The sequence below is a fragment of the Apteryx mantelli genome, chromosome 23 (assembly GCF_036417845.1).
Source record: "Apteryx mantelli isolate bAptMan1 chromosome 23, bAptMan1.hap1, whole genome shotgun sequence".
Lineage (NCBI taxonomy): Eukaryota > Metazoa > Chordata > Aves > Apterygiformes > Apterygidae > Apteryx > Apteryx mantelli.
The window spans coordinates 4,674,453-4,692,669 of record NC_090000.1 but is presented as its reverse complement, the minus strand read 5'-3'; the positions used below and the strand labels follow the sequence as shown (position 1 = coordinate 4,692,669).

Sequence of the window (18,217 nt, the reverse complement as noted above, 5' to 3'; positions counted from 1 at the left end):
CGATGGCAAATCCAAATTACCGAGATCTAAACCCAGCACTGCAAGAGACTCTCTTTGTGGTCTCAAGCAAATGCCTTATAATACTTTTATGTGTGTGTGTGGGTGTCTAATTTTCAGAAACACTGAGTGTCGGTCGGCCATGATTTTCCATAGTGATTTTTGGCCTTAGGTAATCCATTTTGGACCTCTGAAAAGAGCTTGGTTTCTAGAAGGAGTAAGCACTCAAGATTCATAGCAAGTTTTGAAAATCTTTGGAGGAATCCACTCTCATTCGCAAGGGAAAAAAAACCCCAAACCCAGCAATACAACGTTTCTTCTGTGCACTGCTAAGTAATAATTTTTAGTCTTTTGCTTCCAGGGGAATCATGGCCTATTTGTGGTCCATATACAACCCTTGTGCCCCATCACTGTCATAGCTGTCATCTTTATGTTCCCTAACAAACTATTTATCCTAACAAACTCCTGTGAGACAGAGAGTTGTCATATTCCTCCACTGATGGGCACCTGAAGCCAAAAGAAACAAGCAGTTTGCCCATGAAGATGGTTGCGGTGCAAAGAACTGAGGCAAATCTTTCTTTTCCTAAGCCAGCAGCCTGTCTGCTCGAACGGACTGGTTCTCAACCAGCACTCACTGTGCTACTCACTTGAGCTTCCTGTTATATTTGACAAGGTTTTTCATTGACCTTTTAGATGTCAGAAAGGATGATAAACAGAACCTGGTGACTGTGTCTTCTCCACTGACCCCCACTTCCATAGAGGTAACAAAGGGTGTTAGGTGCTCAACTGCTGTTGCATGCGCTAATGTACACTCCCGTCATCCCTTCCTGTACTGACACAACCCCACTGGCCACTCAGGAAGGACTGAAATGACATCTCTGCCATCCTCTTCTCCTAGAACAACTTGGTGACAGCAGCTTTGTAAAATTCTTAAGCTGTCTTCGAGAAAATCCTTTTTATGACACCCTTGCAAGCCTCCTGGTCCTATGGTTGAAAAGAGCCGGTGGCAACAACAATGGGAGAATGTTATCTCCATTTGCTCCACAGTCTTGCAGACTGGTGGAGCAGAGGTGGGGGGTGAACAGAGAGAGAGGAGAGACCACTAGAGACAGAAATCCTGTTCCCATGCTAAGGGATCTCTAAGCCTGAAGGATCCCGGTATCTACCTTGAAATGTAGTTCCATTGATCTGTGCCTCAGGCCCTTGCAGCCTTTTTCTGCGTCATCCTAAAAGACCTATTCATTTTTCTTGCTCATCTTCATATTTTAGCTGGGCAGCCTTGGCTCTACTCTTTTCAAGTTCACTTTGCACCAGATGGGCCTATCTAAACACCAAGCACAAGCAAAGCAATCAGCAGCTGCTCACAGGAGTTTCCTAGGAGAACATTGAAAGAATCACAGCAGGCTGCCCAGTGACCTTGGTTTGTCTGACTCATAGAAGAATCATGGCAAGACGCATTTCTCAGGCACTCTGAGTAGCTAAGACACAGCATAGACTGGAATCACAGAGGCGATGTGCTGGCAGAAGTTTCTCTCCATGTGATGCGCTTTCAGAGGAGTTAAAGGTCGTGTGAATGACAGCTGTCGAATGTTGGTACACATGGAAATCCAACAAAAATGCAGCCCCACCACACATTTCTAAAATGTGATTTTCCTTTTCAGAATTCACAAGAATTTAAAACACTTTATCCAGACAAATATCAGTAGCTTTTGAGCAGGAAATGGCTTAAGTCGGAAGGATATGTTGACCCAAAAAGTCAGGGTCTTTATAGGAAGTTAATTCCTCTCTCAGAGACGGCATCTGATGAACTTTGGGAAGCTGGATGAAGAAATGGAGAATTCTTATAAATGCTGATCTTTCCATCTGTCAGTGGAACATTTTACTTTAGGCAGAAAAAAGGAAATACCACAGGGGGATTGGGTCATGTTTTTCCCCCCAAATTACACCATTTTCATCAAATCAAAGTGAGGCTTAAAAAAACACCCATGTAGCTGGTTTCAGGTGGGTCCCAGTCATGCGGTCCCATCATGTGGGAGGCCTCATATGCAATGGGGCTAATGCTGAGAAGAGAGGGGGGGTAGACAGGGTAGGTGATAGATGCTCACAAAGCAGTGACACCTGTGATCACCCTGTTGTATTAGAAGGAAACAGCATCAGATGTTCTCTAACATCATAGCTGGAGCTATCGGCCCGCTCCAGGGAGCCCGTGTGACGCTGATCCCTTGGATCCAGCCTGACTCATCCTCTCCCCAGCCTGCTGCGCTTGGCTCACACGTTCCAGACTCAAACAGTAATGGTATCTCTGCGCTGCCTGTGAAAACAGCACTGTGTTTCCTTAGTAAGGCAGCAACTCTTGAAAGCGTTTGGAGGTCCCCGGGTGCTCTCCGTGCACACAGTGATTGATTGGGCAGTGAGTAGATGTGCTCATAACAGACTGAGGCACAGAGCTAGAGTCACTATTTATAAAAGACACTGTAGTCCCAACAGTAAGTGTGGTGTGAATGAAGAGAAACACTTAGGTTTCTATTTTTCTCCCAGAAGCTAAGGTGCTGATTCTTACTTACACACAGGCTCTTTGCATTACCTGAATGGTGCAAAAAAACCTTTTTCTTTACAGATAGTGTAGAGGAAGCCTTTGTAGAAATGAAAGTTAGGTTATTTCTCGATAGGATCCTCAGCTGGTGTATATTAGTATTGCTCCAACAAAGTAAATGGTGCCAGGCTGATTTATGCTACTGAAAGGCTTTGCGCTTTAGAACATGTATGCATTTATGATACAGCTACTCTATGGGGGGTTAAAGAGACTGTAAAGGGAATATAAATATGTCTTTTAAGGTAAAACTGTAATTTACATTTGCACTCCAAGGCTCATTTCCGTTGCCCATAGACTAGTATAAATAAGAACTAGATCCAATTCTTGTTTAATTTGAGAATTCTTTGAACTGTGCCTGGGAGAACTGACTGCAGCTTATCCCTGGGCAATATAATGTGATCTGACACTTGCTAACAGTTGGCAGCTACTCTCAGAAAGAAATATTGATTGTGAAGAATAAATTCAATATAATAATAGTACAGGGGGGCAGGACATCACTGACACCATTACAGTCCGCAGTTCTGGAGCGCCCTTTGTCTCAAGTGGCTAGCAAATGTTAACTAAGGTGCCTTCTCGGGCATCAAGCAGATTGACGCATTGTCTCTTTTTAAATTTCTCTGCCTTTAAAATGGGAATGATACTGATTTCAAAGTAGCTGTTTGTAACAGTTTTGTTCTTACGCAGCGGTGAGTTTCACCCATCATTCTAACTTGCTGTAACTATGGGTAACAACCAGCAATAAAAGATTTTGGGGGCAATGCTGAGATCACTGCCTGTCAGCAGGAGATGGTATTGATGGCTTTCCTATGTGGCCTCTCCCTATATCCCTCCCTAGAGACGTTTGCTCTTTCCGACTCATATTTAGATGGCCAGCTCTTTGGAGCAGGGATCATGTTTTCCTTTTCTGTTTGTACAGCCTCTAGCACAACAGGATTGCAGTCCATAAAAATCAGGCTCCTACTCTCTAGTGTCATACAAGGATAAAACAATACTAGTGTTTTATATAGCTTAGAAAAATAACAGTACCACTGTATATATTTCAGGTATTTCCAATGTCACTTAACACATCCGTTCATAATCAGTAGAAATGTAGAGAGCATCTTGATCTCAGACATTCAAGAGAAGCATGTGCTCAAGTGCTTTGCTGAATCAGGTCATTAATGAGATTTCTGTAGTGTAAGAACTTGCTGTATTTCATTAGATACAGTAAAGAAAATGCTCATTTTTACAAATCAGGAGATGAAAAATCTCTCTAAAACACACCAACTGCTACTCTAGCAATTATTTCACAGTCGCTATCTACGAATGATTAATTTTGAACTATCATGAACTGCAGTGCCTAGCTAGTAAGACATGAAAGGAAGAAATGGCACTTGCCTTGCTTTTGATAATAGCAGCGAGGTGAGAGGTGTGAGTGAAATACGGTTAAAAGCTCTTTCAATGTCAAACTATTAAAGGCCAGGGTGTTTATCACAGTTATGTATCTTTGAGTATGCCCCTGCATTTCAAGCACAGAAGACAGATATTCCAACATTTACTCTGGTCTGCTGTTTGCTCAGAAACATATATAACCTTTTGCTAGTGTTTTCATGCTAATCTCCTCACGACAGGGACTGGCCTGCAAGGTGTTCATGCTGGTGCTGATAGGAAGCTTCAGTCCCAGGGACATGAATTCGGAGTCTGGGGAAAACAAACACACCTCCTGTCACTCATTCCAGCTTCCAGTTTATATTTGTTTTCTTTCTGTTTAAATCTTACACTGCTGCCTGCTGGGTGAGAGAAATCAGTCAGGTCCCGATAAACCTGTCAGGAAATTGTCATATACAGACATGCAACTCTGCTCTACTTACTGATCTTTATTCTTTTGGGAATCCTTGTAAAAGAGGGAAGGCTAAAGCTTCCCAGGGAATGGAGGAGAGGTGTCTTCTGCCCCCCTAGCTTTGTGAGATCAGCATATCCTGGCTGCATATTGTGAGTTTTAGGTATTTGGGAGATTCCTTAAAAAGTGCCTTTTCCAGCTGGGGCTTGTCAAAATCTGAAGAGAAATATTGGAAGAATGGATCTGATAGGGCAGCACCTGTCTTACGAACATAGACAAAAGGTTCAAGATATCTAAAATACTGTTCATGTAGGTTCTCAGCTGTTTTGTTGTGGTGACTTGAGCAGTTCCCTCAACCCATCCTAGTATTTCCTGCCGCTGTTTTTTTCCCCTCTGCTTTGCACTGCTCTCTAGATTCAGTCTTTGTGCATGAATGGGCAGTGTAGGATATGCTGGGGATAGGATAACGCACAGCCAAGCCAAGGCCTATTCTTTTCAGGTTTGTTTGTATAGTGGGTGAGTAAGACACAGGCGCCGTGGTGCACACCATTGTAATGCACAAAGCCTGCAGTGAGTCCTGGTGATGGAATCCAAAATGCTGTCAGCTGCTGAACTACAGCTCTTTTGATGACTCTGCTTGTTGAGGATAATTAGACTGCTGCAGTACAGACACACACATGGATGTTTCTATTCTTTTCACAATTGCAGAGCACATGCTGTGAATCCACTATGAGTGCCAGTTAAAACCTAGGGCAACATTTTCAAGTGCGTACAAGACTTGGGAGTCTAAGATTTACTTTCAAAGGTGACTTAAAAACCAAAGTCTAATCAGGAGCCAGCAGGCTTAGGACTTGGCATTTAAAGGCAGCAAAAAATTTTTGAAACTTGCTCGTGATCTTTCAAAAGATGAAATTCCCCCCCCCCCCCCCCCCAGCTTCTGTCTAGGTATTCAGTAAGTCCCAAGTGCTGTCAGCACCCTTCGAGCACAGGCTCTTGCATAGCAAAGTGGCAGAAGTAATCTAAGGGTAAACTCCCAGATGGCTTTATAAGGAAGCACTGCAGAATTCTGCAGAAACAGGCCAACCCACTGCTGCTGTCACCAGGCCTCCAAGGGGGAAGAACGATCAACATTTTCTGCAAACAAGGCTCCTTTCAAATGGTCCATGCTTGGTATCCAAAAGCATAAGTTACTCTAGTAAGTCTTTTTCTTAAGAATCTCATCGGTGAATTTATACTGGCTCCTGACAGTAAAATCAGGGATATTCCCATATACAAAATGCAGCATGCAGGTCCAGGTCTGTGAAGTGAAAGAGGGACAGGAGAGGCAAAGGTAACACTGGTATCTCTGTGTCACTGGATAACTGACACGTGGCTTGAAAAGGGAATTGCATACTAAGGATGACATTACTAACTCTGTGGGTTTCTCATTGCTGATGGAGGGAAGGCACAAGTGAATTTTCAGGCTCTAATGGTGACATGTAGGATCTGGGTTACACTTTTTGAAGCTGCTCTACTCCCTAGTGTAGATAGTCAGATCAAATTCAGGCCCTTTGCTCCAAGACAAGTCAAGAGAGAGACAGAAGTACAAGCAAATGTTCTGTTGTCGCTATGTCTTTTTTATACCAAAATTAAATAAGTACACAGAGACTGGAAAAGTTGCTAACAACTTACAGCATTTGCAAAAGTTAGATAGCCCTGAAAAATACAGCTCAGAAATCCAGAGATTGCTGTATTCTGGCTGACTTGCCACTGAACCAGGAACTCATTGCATCTGGTGATGCTACTCACATATTTGAATGTGACATTCCAGTAAAGCACCATGCACGAATACACTATGAAGATTTTTTTTCCTGAAAACATGGAAGCTTGCTTTCTGAGCAGCGAGCACTTAGGCAGCGGTATTGCAATGACTCACTGACCTTGGCTCCACTGTAAGCAGCCTTTGCATAAGGATGCTTTGTTCTTAAAAGTTTTCTTGATATTTATGGCAGAAGCATTTTCTTTGTCAGTGTCAGACCTGAATATCTGTTTCACTTTTCCCAACTGCCAGAAGAGATATGACTGATGTCAGTTATGCGTATGGTACCCAAATCATTGAGGTAATATGGAGTGTTACTGCTGCTGTTATCATTCCAGACTGTGATCTTATCACAGAACTGACTTCTTCAGCCTCTAACAAGAGAGATTCTCTCTCAATCTGAAAACTTTATACGATGTCATGGAAATAGATGTTATTCTTAGATCAGATATCCAAGTCTTGTGATTAAGCTAACAGATTGAAACTCTACAGACTTAGGTGCAAGTGCCAGCCTAACTACAGATTAGATGTATATATCTAAACTTCTCTGTGCCTCAGTTTCCAGACTATACAGTGTGAATAAAGAGCCCTCTATGTTTTGTCAGTTCAGATCTTTAAAGTAAGGAATTGTCTTTGATAGAAATCTCCCCCATCCCAAATGCAATGGAGCTGTTGGCACTTAACAGTCTGAATAGGGCAGTAATAATCTCTCAGTCCTGCAGCAGAAATCTGCAGTAAAGCCAATGAAGAAAAATCCATATGCAGAGCAGCCATGGGACTCAGTCCCAAATGCATGTTTTCTCAAGCCTTTCTCCAGTGTACCTTCCTGGCAGCTGCTAACTCAATTGCAGTGTCCATGTTCCACTGCGCAGTACAGACCTGTTGGATCCCTTCCAGCACAGATGTACAAAATTGTTCAGAGACCTCTGTGCTGAACCTAGGAATTGCAATACATGAACTAGACCAGTTAATTGCTCAAACTGTCGCTCAAGTTACAACACAGAATCTCATCCGTTAAACCCTGGCGTGGGCAAATAATTGCGTGTCTCAGAACTTCTCACAAAAGCATTAAACAAGCACATAAAAAGGGGCGGCCACAGCAGGAAAAGCAGATCTGTCCGAGTCATCTGCAAAAGGCTGCACCTCCAACACATTTTTCCTCTCTCACTATATATAGAGTGTAAACAGGTCACAAATGATTCCTACAAAATTCCTGCTTAAAAATGTCCACTGGTCTAATGGCTGATATGCAGTACTGGAAATGGAAGCCTTTTGATTAGACAGTTTCTCTACTGGATGGTCCAGTGGCTCTATCCAGGACTGAAACCCACTGTCCTGAATGATAAACACAGGGAGAGCATCAGGGCAAGCTTTTATCCTAAGCCCCTGCAGCTACATCACCAGAATTTTCTATTCAGTAGCTGAAGATTTCCTCCAGTAGTATTGCAAACTTGGAAATTCACTTTCAACATACCCTTCGAAACTGCTGCTTCTGGAAACTATTGCATCTATTTACTTCTTCACCGGGGCTGGAATTTCCCTCCATATCCCAGGCCAACACAAGTCACTGTGCATCATGAAAAGCTTTCTCAAGCTTGGGTTTAAGTGGGACTTAAATGATCCCTACGTGTTGGGCTAGTCCTTTGTAGTAGGCTGAATTCAGCCGATAGTATTTACTGAAAAGTAATACCCCGAAGGCAAGGCTGTGAAGGAACAGAAATCACTTCAAAATCTGAGGATTATCTGCAGCACTTTTTTTTCCTTGCAGTATTCTCGCAAATCTAGCTCAAACTCTAGAGGGATGAGAGACTTCACAGCCTTTCTGTGCTGAAATGCTGCTATGTCGCTAAGTCTGTTACTAGGCAAAATATGTTTTAGCAGCCTAGAAAACATTTTCAAAACACAAGAGAAGATTTTACTGTTTGTAAACTGAATCTGAGCTTCTTTTCTTTGAGAATAATGAAACTCTCGTACTCCTAAATTCTCATACTTACAGAGAAACAAAATCAAAATCAAACCATCTTGGTTCTACTCAGGTCCAGGGAAAATGTGGTACAGCTTTGTAAATTAACTCCTCTTCATGCCCACGAATGCTGAGTTAGATCCAGGTGATTTGTTGTGGGAGGGAGGAAGGAAATGTGTAGCACAAGGGAAGTGGTGAAGTTGATTCACTGTAAACTGCACGATATTCCTGGCTATCCCCTTTTCATGAGGGCGAAGTGTGTGCAATTACTTTTAGCACCAGCAGATCCACCAAGGAGCACAGCATATATCGAACCTATGTCACAGACCTGTCTGTAGAAGGCAGTCCCCCTTTTTCAGGCTGAGGTTATGGGAAGGAACATGAGCATAGTTTTGGAAAGCTTTGCCACCTGTGTGAAGAACAGTGCTTATCTCTTGTGCTTGTCTCACAGAGGATGGCAACCAAAAAAGCATGATGCCCATAATTTATGTGGTCTGTTTATGGATTTATCATTTTTGCCAGTTTGAGTAATGATGGGGGCCAGAGACTTTTTAACTTCTAGGTCCAGATCTCTCCTGAAACAGTACCATGGTGCTATGGGTTGAATTCAGAATTGTATGCAGAAACACAAGTAACATTTAAAACTTTATATATGTATATGTTCATGCACATATGTACACACCCGGCATCAAAATGAAGAAATGCAAGATTTCTACTCATACTAAAATTTTAACTTTCTGTTTTTGAAGATGTTTTGGAGGAGTTTCAATTCTGACATGTAACTTTAAAACTGAGCATCACTGAACTCACAGATTCTAGTGCCATTCTGATTTCTGTACCATGCAGGCTAGAGGATTTCAGCTGCTTATCCCTGTACTAATTCCAATAATTTATGTTTGGTCAAAGGCCATCTTTCATCCTGAAAAGACTTAAAATTCACCACTAAATTTTCTGATGTTTGGCATTACAGAGACACATATTATGCATAGATTTTTAAATTACTTGTACATGAATAATAGTTTAAATGATCCCCTGTGGTTTCAATAGCCTGTAAATTACATTGTGCCTCCCCCTGTATTCACTCTCAGGAAGACTATCAACACTTATTAAAGGAATTATCACACAAGCATGAGAGGTGCTGGCAGTCAGGTTAGATCTGTGGGTGCAGCCACTGGGAGAAGATCCATTACAAGAAGACGAGATACAATATTTCAGGGCAACTGGGAAATGACAATTATGTGAATTCTCGTTCTAGAGGAAGATTGTTCTTGTATTTAAGGTCTTGAGACACTGGCGATCCATTTAGACTTCTGTGTGATGCTGGGTAAAAGGCTTGTCTCAGTGCCGAAATTGCAAAATGGGAATCATAACATCACCTTTGCCTTCCTTCCTTATTTAAATCAGAAGCAACTTGGAATAGGGACAGTCTCCTCCTTTGTGGCTAGACAGTATGCAATATAATGGGATAATTACAAAATAATAAGTAATGATTCTGTGCCGACCAAAAAAAAAAAAAAAAAAAAAAAGGCAGCTCTTCACAGTAATAATTCAAAATGCTCGCATACTGCAGCATTTTGAGCAATTGCTGTTCATAGATAAATGCATCCAAAGGTAGTTTGTATCACTGCTGCATCACTATGTACCTTACAGTAGCCCCACTGAATTGCAACTGTTGCTGTGAAGGAGGAAAACAGAGGGGGAGGGAGAGAGAGAGAGAGAGAGAGAGGTCTGGCCAGGAGCACATCACAGAACTGCTTTTACCTCTGCGGAAAAGGATGTTAGTGGGGAGTGGGGAGAACTTCCTGGGTCCGGTTCTGTTGCTCGTGACATTTACATCAGTGGAGCGCCATTGATTTCAATACTTGCTCTCAACTTGTCTTAGCACAGAAAGGAAGGATCATGCCCTTCTCTGATGGACCCCTTTTTCTGCATCCCCCAATAAATGGACAAATAAAGTCTTATTTAATAATGTTCTGATTTGAACAAGACATCCATGGAAGTTTAGCACTTAATACCTGAAGCGTAAATGTCTATGATAGTGTCTCTTGGTGGAAAATTGGATGAGCCAGACTGAAACCTTTAACTGAACTAGTCTATACTAACTATCTAATAATACTTGGAAATCATATTTAGGCTTTCACCTCTGACTATTTTAACATGCATAGGGTGGAAATGGCTAGAAATCTGCCAGGACTGTATTTTGATAAGCACTTATCAAATAGTTGAAGGGCTGTCCAAAATATTTCACAGTCAACTTAGACTACAGTTTAGGATAATCTTTGTTTGATAAGGAGGAAACAGGTGAGAGGGTGAAGTAACTTGGCAAAAGTAACACAGAACTGGGAAAATAAAACTAACACAAGAATCCTAAACCAGGCAAACCCAGGGTCATGCTGGCTATTTGAGCTTTTATTGCTGTTACGAACTTTAAGCATGGAAAAGAATTATCAAATAATCAGTGTGTTCTGTCTTGAAGAGACAAAAGCTGACCTGTCCATTGCTAGCAGTGTGAGGTACATACCTTTTCTAGAGCTGAACCAGAAGCTGGCAGTTAGGCAATGTGAATACTCCCCAATACCTCAGTACTGTCTCAATACCAGTAGCACTGGTGCCATCTGAAAACAGCTCTCTTGGTACCTTCAGGTAGCTCCTGTGTGCGTTAGCCCAGCTTCAGTAGTCCTGTGTTCCCCTGGCTCTAACAGGAAGCCAGAAGGCCCATTAATGCCGGCACTGATGACATTTCGTGACTCGCCTGATAGACTAGTCTGACAACTCAGAACTTTGTTTTGCATAAGCCATCAAAACAGATGGTCACCACTTTCAAGTGTTAGCCTGACTTGTATTTGTACCGAAGATCTGCAGTCATCTACAGTCTCCTGCTTAGCTGAATTCTCTATCTTCGGTTGGTAACCATGGCTTTAGGGTGGAAAACAGAGGTGGGAGAACTGTAGGTGAACTCAGAAGGGCTTTAAGGCCTAAGAATGAGGATATTGTACTCTCAATCATGTCTTTGGGAGGCATGGCATTTTTTACCTTGGAAACTTCAGTAATCTTGGCCTCCTTAATTCATACTTGCAGAGTAGTATGTTGTGAGTTAAAAGGCAGCTTTGGGGAAGCAGTGACCTTTGGGGAATTGTCCTTTTGCCATGTCTCTCATGCTTCTGAGCCTGCGTGTCGTTCCATTACACACCCAGCATGGCAGCACTTCGTTGTTTGGTTTTATCTCTCTTTTGCTTCTTATTTGCATTTTAATGATGACTTATTTGCAGTATTTCACACAGGCTGGAATAGTGCACTAAGACAGACTCCACGTAGGGAAAGTGGTCCCACTCCCAGTAGAAAGCTGAATTATCGAACAGGGTTACATCACCATATCTTGAATTTAGTACTAAGTTTTTGCCCTGCTGTCCGGTTAGATTTGCAGTAAGTACTCTTTGCAGTTGGGGATATTTTACTCTTTTTTCTGGCTTGCTTTCTGTGTTTAACCTTCCCGACCTTCTACACTGAAGCTTTGGTTTCATTTTTGTCAAGTGCTGGAGTTGGCTTAGGCAAGAATATGCACCATATCTACCCAGTTTCTCAGCTAATGGGTTAAGACCAGGGCTGACTATCAGCCTTGATGGCACTGTTGTAAAGGTAATAACTAGTTTCATTCATAGTATCAAGCCATTTTTTCCTCTAGCTACTCTGAAAGGTGCACATCTGCTTTTCCGCACAAAATCAGAGCATGAAGTCACAAGTCTCCTACTATCTTCGTTTGGAGGCATCATCTCTATTTCTATAGGTGACTATAGATCACTGACAGACATAAAGAGTATAGGTAGGATAATGGAAAACACACACTGGATTTTGTGTATGTGCTAGTGGAGCCGTGGCAGTCTCATGAATCTGTAGATGACATTTGTCCTTAAAACTGCATGTGTATATCTTTGTACTTATGAAGAAAACTGCACGGAGATACAGCTGAAAACCACTGAATTCTGATTGGTATCAACAACAAAAGGAGAAACTTAAGCAGATCAAGGGATCATCCACATCCCTGCTGGTTTCATTTACATCCTAAAACACACAGTCCCACTTCAGGAGTCACTATGTTTCAAAGGGAACTGGGGGAGTCATTATTAAGTTATCATTAGGTGCCTGCCTAATTAATTTTAAGCATAGCACATGCTGGGAGATTACACCAGGGCATTGCTAAATTGGGCAAGAAAAGTCTACCACCTTGGACTACAGATTTATTTTTAGATGCTCTGATCCTGTTTTGTTGACTTGTATGTGGATTAAAGAAAATGTCCTGGGTGACTGAACTAGTGAAGGCAGTTGTGCTAAGGACTGCTCATTTTCTTAACACGGCATAGGAATAACGGGCTCTGACTTCACCTCGGGGTGTAAAAAACTGCCTCCCCGGCTGCCTCGAAGCGAGGAGCCCAAACTTGGCGGCGCTGCTGCCGGGCGCTGCAAGGGGTTGCTCCGGCAGCGCGGGGCCCGGCAGCGCGCCGGGTCCTACGGGCCGCCCGGCGGGGATGCGGCGCGCCCGCCCGGGACCGCACCTGCCGCCCTGCCGGCGCATCGCCGCCCGCCTCGCCCGCCGGCGCCCGGCCAGCGCTCCCGCCCGGCTGCGGCGGCCGCCGGGAGCCTGCGGGGCCGCCGCAGCCCTCGGCTCGCACAGCGTCCCCCGCTGCCCGGGCCGCCCCGGGCGCGCATCCCCCGCTCCCCGGGCGCGCATCCCCGGCCGGACCGGGCCGCCCCGGCCGCACATCCCTCGCTCCCCGGGCGCGCATCCCCGGCCGGACCGGGCCGCCCCGGGCGCGCATCCCCCGCTCCCCGGGCGCGCATCGTCCCGCCGGCGGGGCCGGCATCCCCGCTGCCCGGTGCCTCCCGCAGGCGCCGCGCTGCCCGCTCGCCGCGGGATGGAGCAGCAAAGCAGAAAGCGCACGTCCCTTCTCGCCGCTGTAAAACGAAAGGGGGAAGAGCCAGAGAGAAGGGGCCGGCGGCGAGGAGCGGCCCGTGTCGCGACTTACGCCCTGGCTTTCGGGAAGCCCATTGACAGCAGGATCTCCAGCGACGAGCCATGTTTGATGGTGCCAGCGCGGTGCTGCCGGTTCCGCCGGGGGATGACTTTGCTGTACAGCTCCTCTTTGGCAGCCATGGCGTGCGGTGCGGGCTGGCCGCGCTGGGCCATCACGCAGCCATGGCCGCACGCACACGGCCATGCACACCCGCAGCGCCGAGCGCCCGGGCGCCGGGGGCCGCGGCCGCGCAGGGCCACGCGGGGCTGCGCCCTCCTCCGCTCCGCGCCGCCGCCGCCGCCGCCGCCGCTCACAGAGCCGGGCCCGCCCCGGCCCCGGTGCTGGCCGCCGCCACACGTGCGCGCCCAGCGCAGCTCCTGCAGCCGCCAGCGATTTCTCAATGGATCGGCGGCGGCGGCGAGAAGGAACCCGCCCGCGCTGCGGCTCCGCGCGCCGCCCGCCCCCGCTCTTAAAGCCGCAGCCGGGCGGCGGGCGCACCGACCCCCGAGCTGCCCCCGCGGCACCGCTGCCGCCCGGCTCCGGACAACCCCGCCCTCAAAGCCGCAGCCGGGCGGCACCCAGCCCTGCGCTCCCGCCGCGGCCTCATAGGGTCGTGCGTGGGGAAACCCGTGCTGGGAAGAGAGCTCAGGGGCGCTGCAATAGCCCACCTGGTGTGGGCCGCTTGGGGGGAGGCCCTGGCCCGGCCTGAGAGAGCGGGCTCTGCTCTGAGCAAGGCCACTGCTGGAGCAGATAGGAGAAATTAAGCCTTACTTGACAGCAATCACACGCGCGCACAAAACCAAACAATTACTTTGTTTCTTTGGAGGAAAAGCTCTGCATGGTATCGGCCTAACTGTGCTGGGGGGCCAGATGGAGAGCTGAGAAGAGGTAGAGAGCACTACACAAGAACAGCTGGGCTTCAGGAGCTCTGTCCTCAGCTCGACGAAGCTTTCAGGTGGTAGCAGCAGTGGTTAAAATAGATCTAGTTAGTTGTGGAAGAGTTGTTCTCCAAAATTTGCGCCTTGATATTTCACCTTGATCTTGTGTTTCTCCATCCTTCTCAGCCCTCTCTGGGCCATCACATAGAATATATGGCCTGAAAGCATTTCTGTTTCTGGGCAGGGGCTGCCCTTCCTGTTTAAGGCCTGCTGTGACGCAAGGCTCTGCTCCTCTTCCCTGCTCCCCTCTTCCTCCCATGTCCTTCCCTCCCCAGAAAGCTGCGCATTCATATAGAGTGGGAGGGACAAGTATTGCTCCTTTCTTCCTAGTTGTGTTTCAGTTCAGATTTCAGTTTGGTATGTTTGGGGTGTAAACCAAGAGGCTCATGTGTGTGCTCTCCTATGAGGAGTCATCCTCCTTCCCCTCCCGTCTCTCCTTTGTCTTCTTGGTTCTAGCTTCCCCTTCTTCCCTCCTCCACCACACATGCTCCCAACAGCCTCCCCATTTTCCCCTGCACTTTTTAAAGACAAGCAGATACCACTACTGATCTTCTCTGAGCAGACCCAGCTCACTGTGTTGTAGAGAACAGCATGAAATCACAACTCTGCAAGTAAATAAAAGCAATTAAGAGGTATTTATTTTAAAAAATGATAGGTTATGTTTATGTTGGGGATGGGAAGCATGGGACTTTTTTAGTAGCTGGCAATGAGAAATCTATCACTACGATTAATAATATTAGCATTAGGACAACAAACAGCTCATTTGTTGCATCAATGAACCAAGAGATGAAAAAAATTCCCCCCAACTGTCCGTTTATTCCCCTTCTCTGCCAGTGTGGGCTGGTGCCTGACTATTTATTTTCTACCGCTTTATCCAAAGGCATGATGAGAAGCGTCCACATGCTGCAGTCAGCGCACCCGTGTTACACTGGAGCCTGTGTTCCCACAGTGACAACAGGCCAGTAAGTCATCCTTGCGCTAGCTGAACCAACAAGCACCATGAAAATTAAAGCTCGAGAAGGACATTGCACAAAGCGCTACTTGTTCACTTTTGAAGTCATTTTTAACTCCTTTGATGTTTCTGAGGCACTGATTCTTTAGTTTACCCCGGTTATTAATTGACAAGAACTTCATTAAAGTCAGTGGGTGAAACCAAGGAGACTTTAGTCATGGTTTTCAGCCATGTTAGGCATTTTGCAACTGTGAGATCAGGATCAGGCAGCCAATCTATTGCATTTTAATGAAGGAACGCAGTTAAGGATTATTAAAAACAATACTTGCAGTAAAACATGTATTGCCGGACCACCAGAAGTGTTAGTCATGGACCCACAGCCCGCTGTGCTAGGTGCAGTACAAAACACAAAAAAGTTCTGTATCCGCATCTGTAAAAGGGGAAGGTTAACAGCCCAGATTAACATTGACCCACGCTCCTGCCTCCCACATGAAAATGGCAGGCAATTTCCAGGAGAATCTGATCAACGTACAGGAATTAGCAGCCAACAGAAATCTGCAAAGATTGTTGTGTCGTAGCTTAACCTGATAGGCTTCACTTACACACGTTTTCTTTGCTCCAGCTGTATTACTCAATCAGGAAATAACAATAAAAATGTGATTTGTTATGGAAGTAGTTTCCAGAGACTTTGCCCAGATTAGAATCCCTTTCCTCTAGCTGCTACCGTTTCATATAATCAGTTTAAAAAATCCGCATTATAGCAGTTATCGGCTTTGTTAGTTGGGCTTGAAGATGAATTGCTACAACTAACCCCACTGGAAACGTCAAAGTTGTTACAATAAACAAGAAGGAACAAAAATAGGATGTTTACGCATCCAGGCTAGCTGAGTATACAATCCGTAGTCCATCAGTTAAACTTGCTCCATACCTGGCTTGAAAGCAGTGTTCAGTACTGCTAAGAGAACCACTGCGTGTCTTTGTAACTTCAGCTAGTGCCTCTGCATCTTATCTGGCTGCGCTTTGCTGTGTGAAAATCATTTCATTGGGAAGCAGTCTTTTTTTTCAACAATTAAATGTTCCTTGAAATAAGGCTTCCTCCCACCTTTTTTTTTTTTTGGATTGAAAGATGAAAATGAAAGCTGTCTTAGTGCTCAAACAGGAAAAAGGAAAGCAAATAAAAGTGGAAAGCAAATTAAAAAAGCAAACACCCTGAAAATGGTGTCAATAATTGTCAATAATTTTAATGAAAAAAATTGAAATATGTGAAAGGCTGGTGCCTATATGAAACCTGTGATATGAAGATTATTTTAAAATGCTATCAAGTTTTCACACAAAATCCTTCCCTTTTTTTCGCATCACCTTCCTTCTGCTGGCCTGATCCTAAAAATTTATGTGTGCCCTTAACTTACTACTGCTAATCATTTTCCTGACTTCAGTGCAACAGCTTCCTGGTGCATAAAGCTGGGCATGTAGTGTAAGTTCCTGCAGAAACAGGCTTATACGTGTTGTCTATGTTCTTTTACTGTGCTCCTCGGTGAAACTCAAGTATTATCCCCTTACCTCCAGGAAAATGCATTCACAGAGGATTATTTATATCACTTCCTTCAGAGGTGGAAAAATGCAACGGTCATTTGCGGGGAAGCGCTAAAATCGCTTCACTGGACATTGTGTGGGAGTTTTGTTAGACACTTCAGTAAGAAGAAATGAGGCTCCTAAGGAATTGGAGACAAGGTTACCCATCTTTTCAGCGTGACGTTACCTCCTTGTGTTCATATGCAAAAGGTTTACTTGCTAGCAATGGAAATATTGTGAAATAAACAGCACAACAGCAGGAAACAGAGCAGAGGTTTTGCTTTCCTCCTTCATAACTTCCCCCCTAAAAAAAGGGGTCAGATGTTTTCAGAAAGTCCTTATTCAAGAGTCTGCTTTTGAATTATTACCAGTTGAATTGTATTGTTGCCCTTGGGGTGGCGGGAGGAACAGGGACAGGATGTGGAGCTAATCCTAGGCCAGCACCTCATTTGTAGAAGCAGCAAGGAAAAGACTGGCCCTTCTCCTTCCCTCCCTCCCAGAGAAGAAAAAGAGAAAAGAAATCTGCCGTAAGGCAAACATTGAGTAAAGCTGAACAATAAAGGACACAGCAAGATCACTGTTTCCTAGACTTCTTCGAGCCTGATCTTGCAATTATTTGCATACTCAAGTCATTTTACATGCACAGATATTCCTCACAGCAACTTTAGGCCCATCTGCAGCTGGACTCTGCATGGAGGAAGGGGGCTGCTTCCCCCTCGCGTGGCTCCGCGCATGCACCTCCCTTAGCAATACTGGAGGGGAAGGAGGGCTGCAGCCTTCCTCCCCCTTAACTAGCTTTGGCAAGTCCATCCTTCGATTGTTTGTCTGTATGTTGAAGTGGTGTCAGCACGGCTTCAGGGCTGAGCGTCTGAATGTGTTAAAAATAGAATGAAGTTCACCCTAAACACTTTTTCCCTCTTTTTTTTTTCTCTTGAGTTTCCAAATGTCAAGAAACAGTGAGTTATCACTGAAAAAAGTGAACAGCTGCCTCATGCTTGATTCAAAACAGCATGAAAATGGAGTCAAAATTATTAGTCAGACTTTTAAAATGAAGTTTAGACTGAAGAAACTTCAGCAAACTTCAGCCCATTTCCTATGTAGTTCATAATTGCTTTGTGGGTAGTGTTTTGTGACTGCTTCAGTTTTGTCTTATAACATCCATCTGAGCCTGTTTGGAACAATTGCTGAGCATGTGTGAAAGTGGAGGAGCAACATTCCTGAGAGCAGGTTAGTCTTAAAGCCTAAAACATCCTTGTCCATATCTTTTACCTGTCTGCCTTTCAACAACTGAGCTGGAATGAGCATTTATTTGAGGCTCTGTCCTGCAGGGATAGTTTCCTTCCTTTGCTAAGCATCCATCTGCCTAGGTACTTATGTGAGCCTCCTCTTCTCTCACCACCACAATATTTGAGTCCCTCCGGAGTATTTAAAAATAGAAAGAACAGCTGGCTGTAGGAGAACAGGATTCTGTATTTTGTCCAGGAGGCAGTGAAAGGACTTTCTCACCCTTCATCGTATCTACCTAACCTTAAACTTCTGACATGAGATGTGGGCTTTAGGAGGATTCATTAGGCCT

At 45.0% G+C, this 18,217-nt stretch overlaps 1 protein-coding gene across 1 annotated transcript in view; it reads right to left on the bottom strand.

Moving 5' to 3' along the window:
* The window catches only part of UBASH3B (ubiquitin associated and SH3 domain containing B), a 76,590-nt gene extending 63,238 nt beyond the window's left edge, over positions 1-13,352 (bottom strand). The window contains exon 1 of the mRNA XM_067310110.1: positions 13,192-13,352. Coding sequence (XP_067166211.1) covers positions 13,192-13,352 — 161 coding nt within the window. The remainder of the gene's footprint in view (positions 1-13,191) is intronic.
* Positions 13,353-18,217: the final 4,865 nt, after the last annotated feature.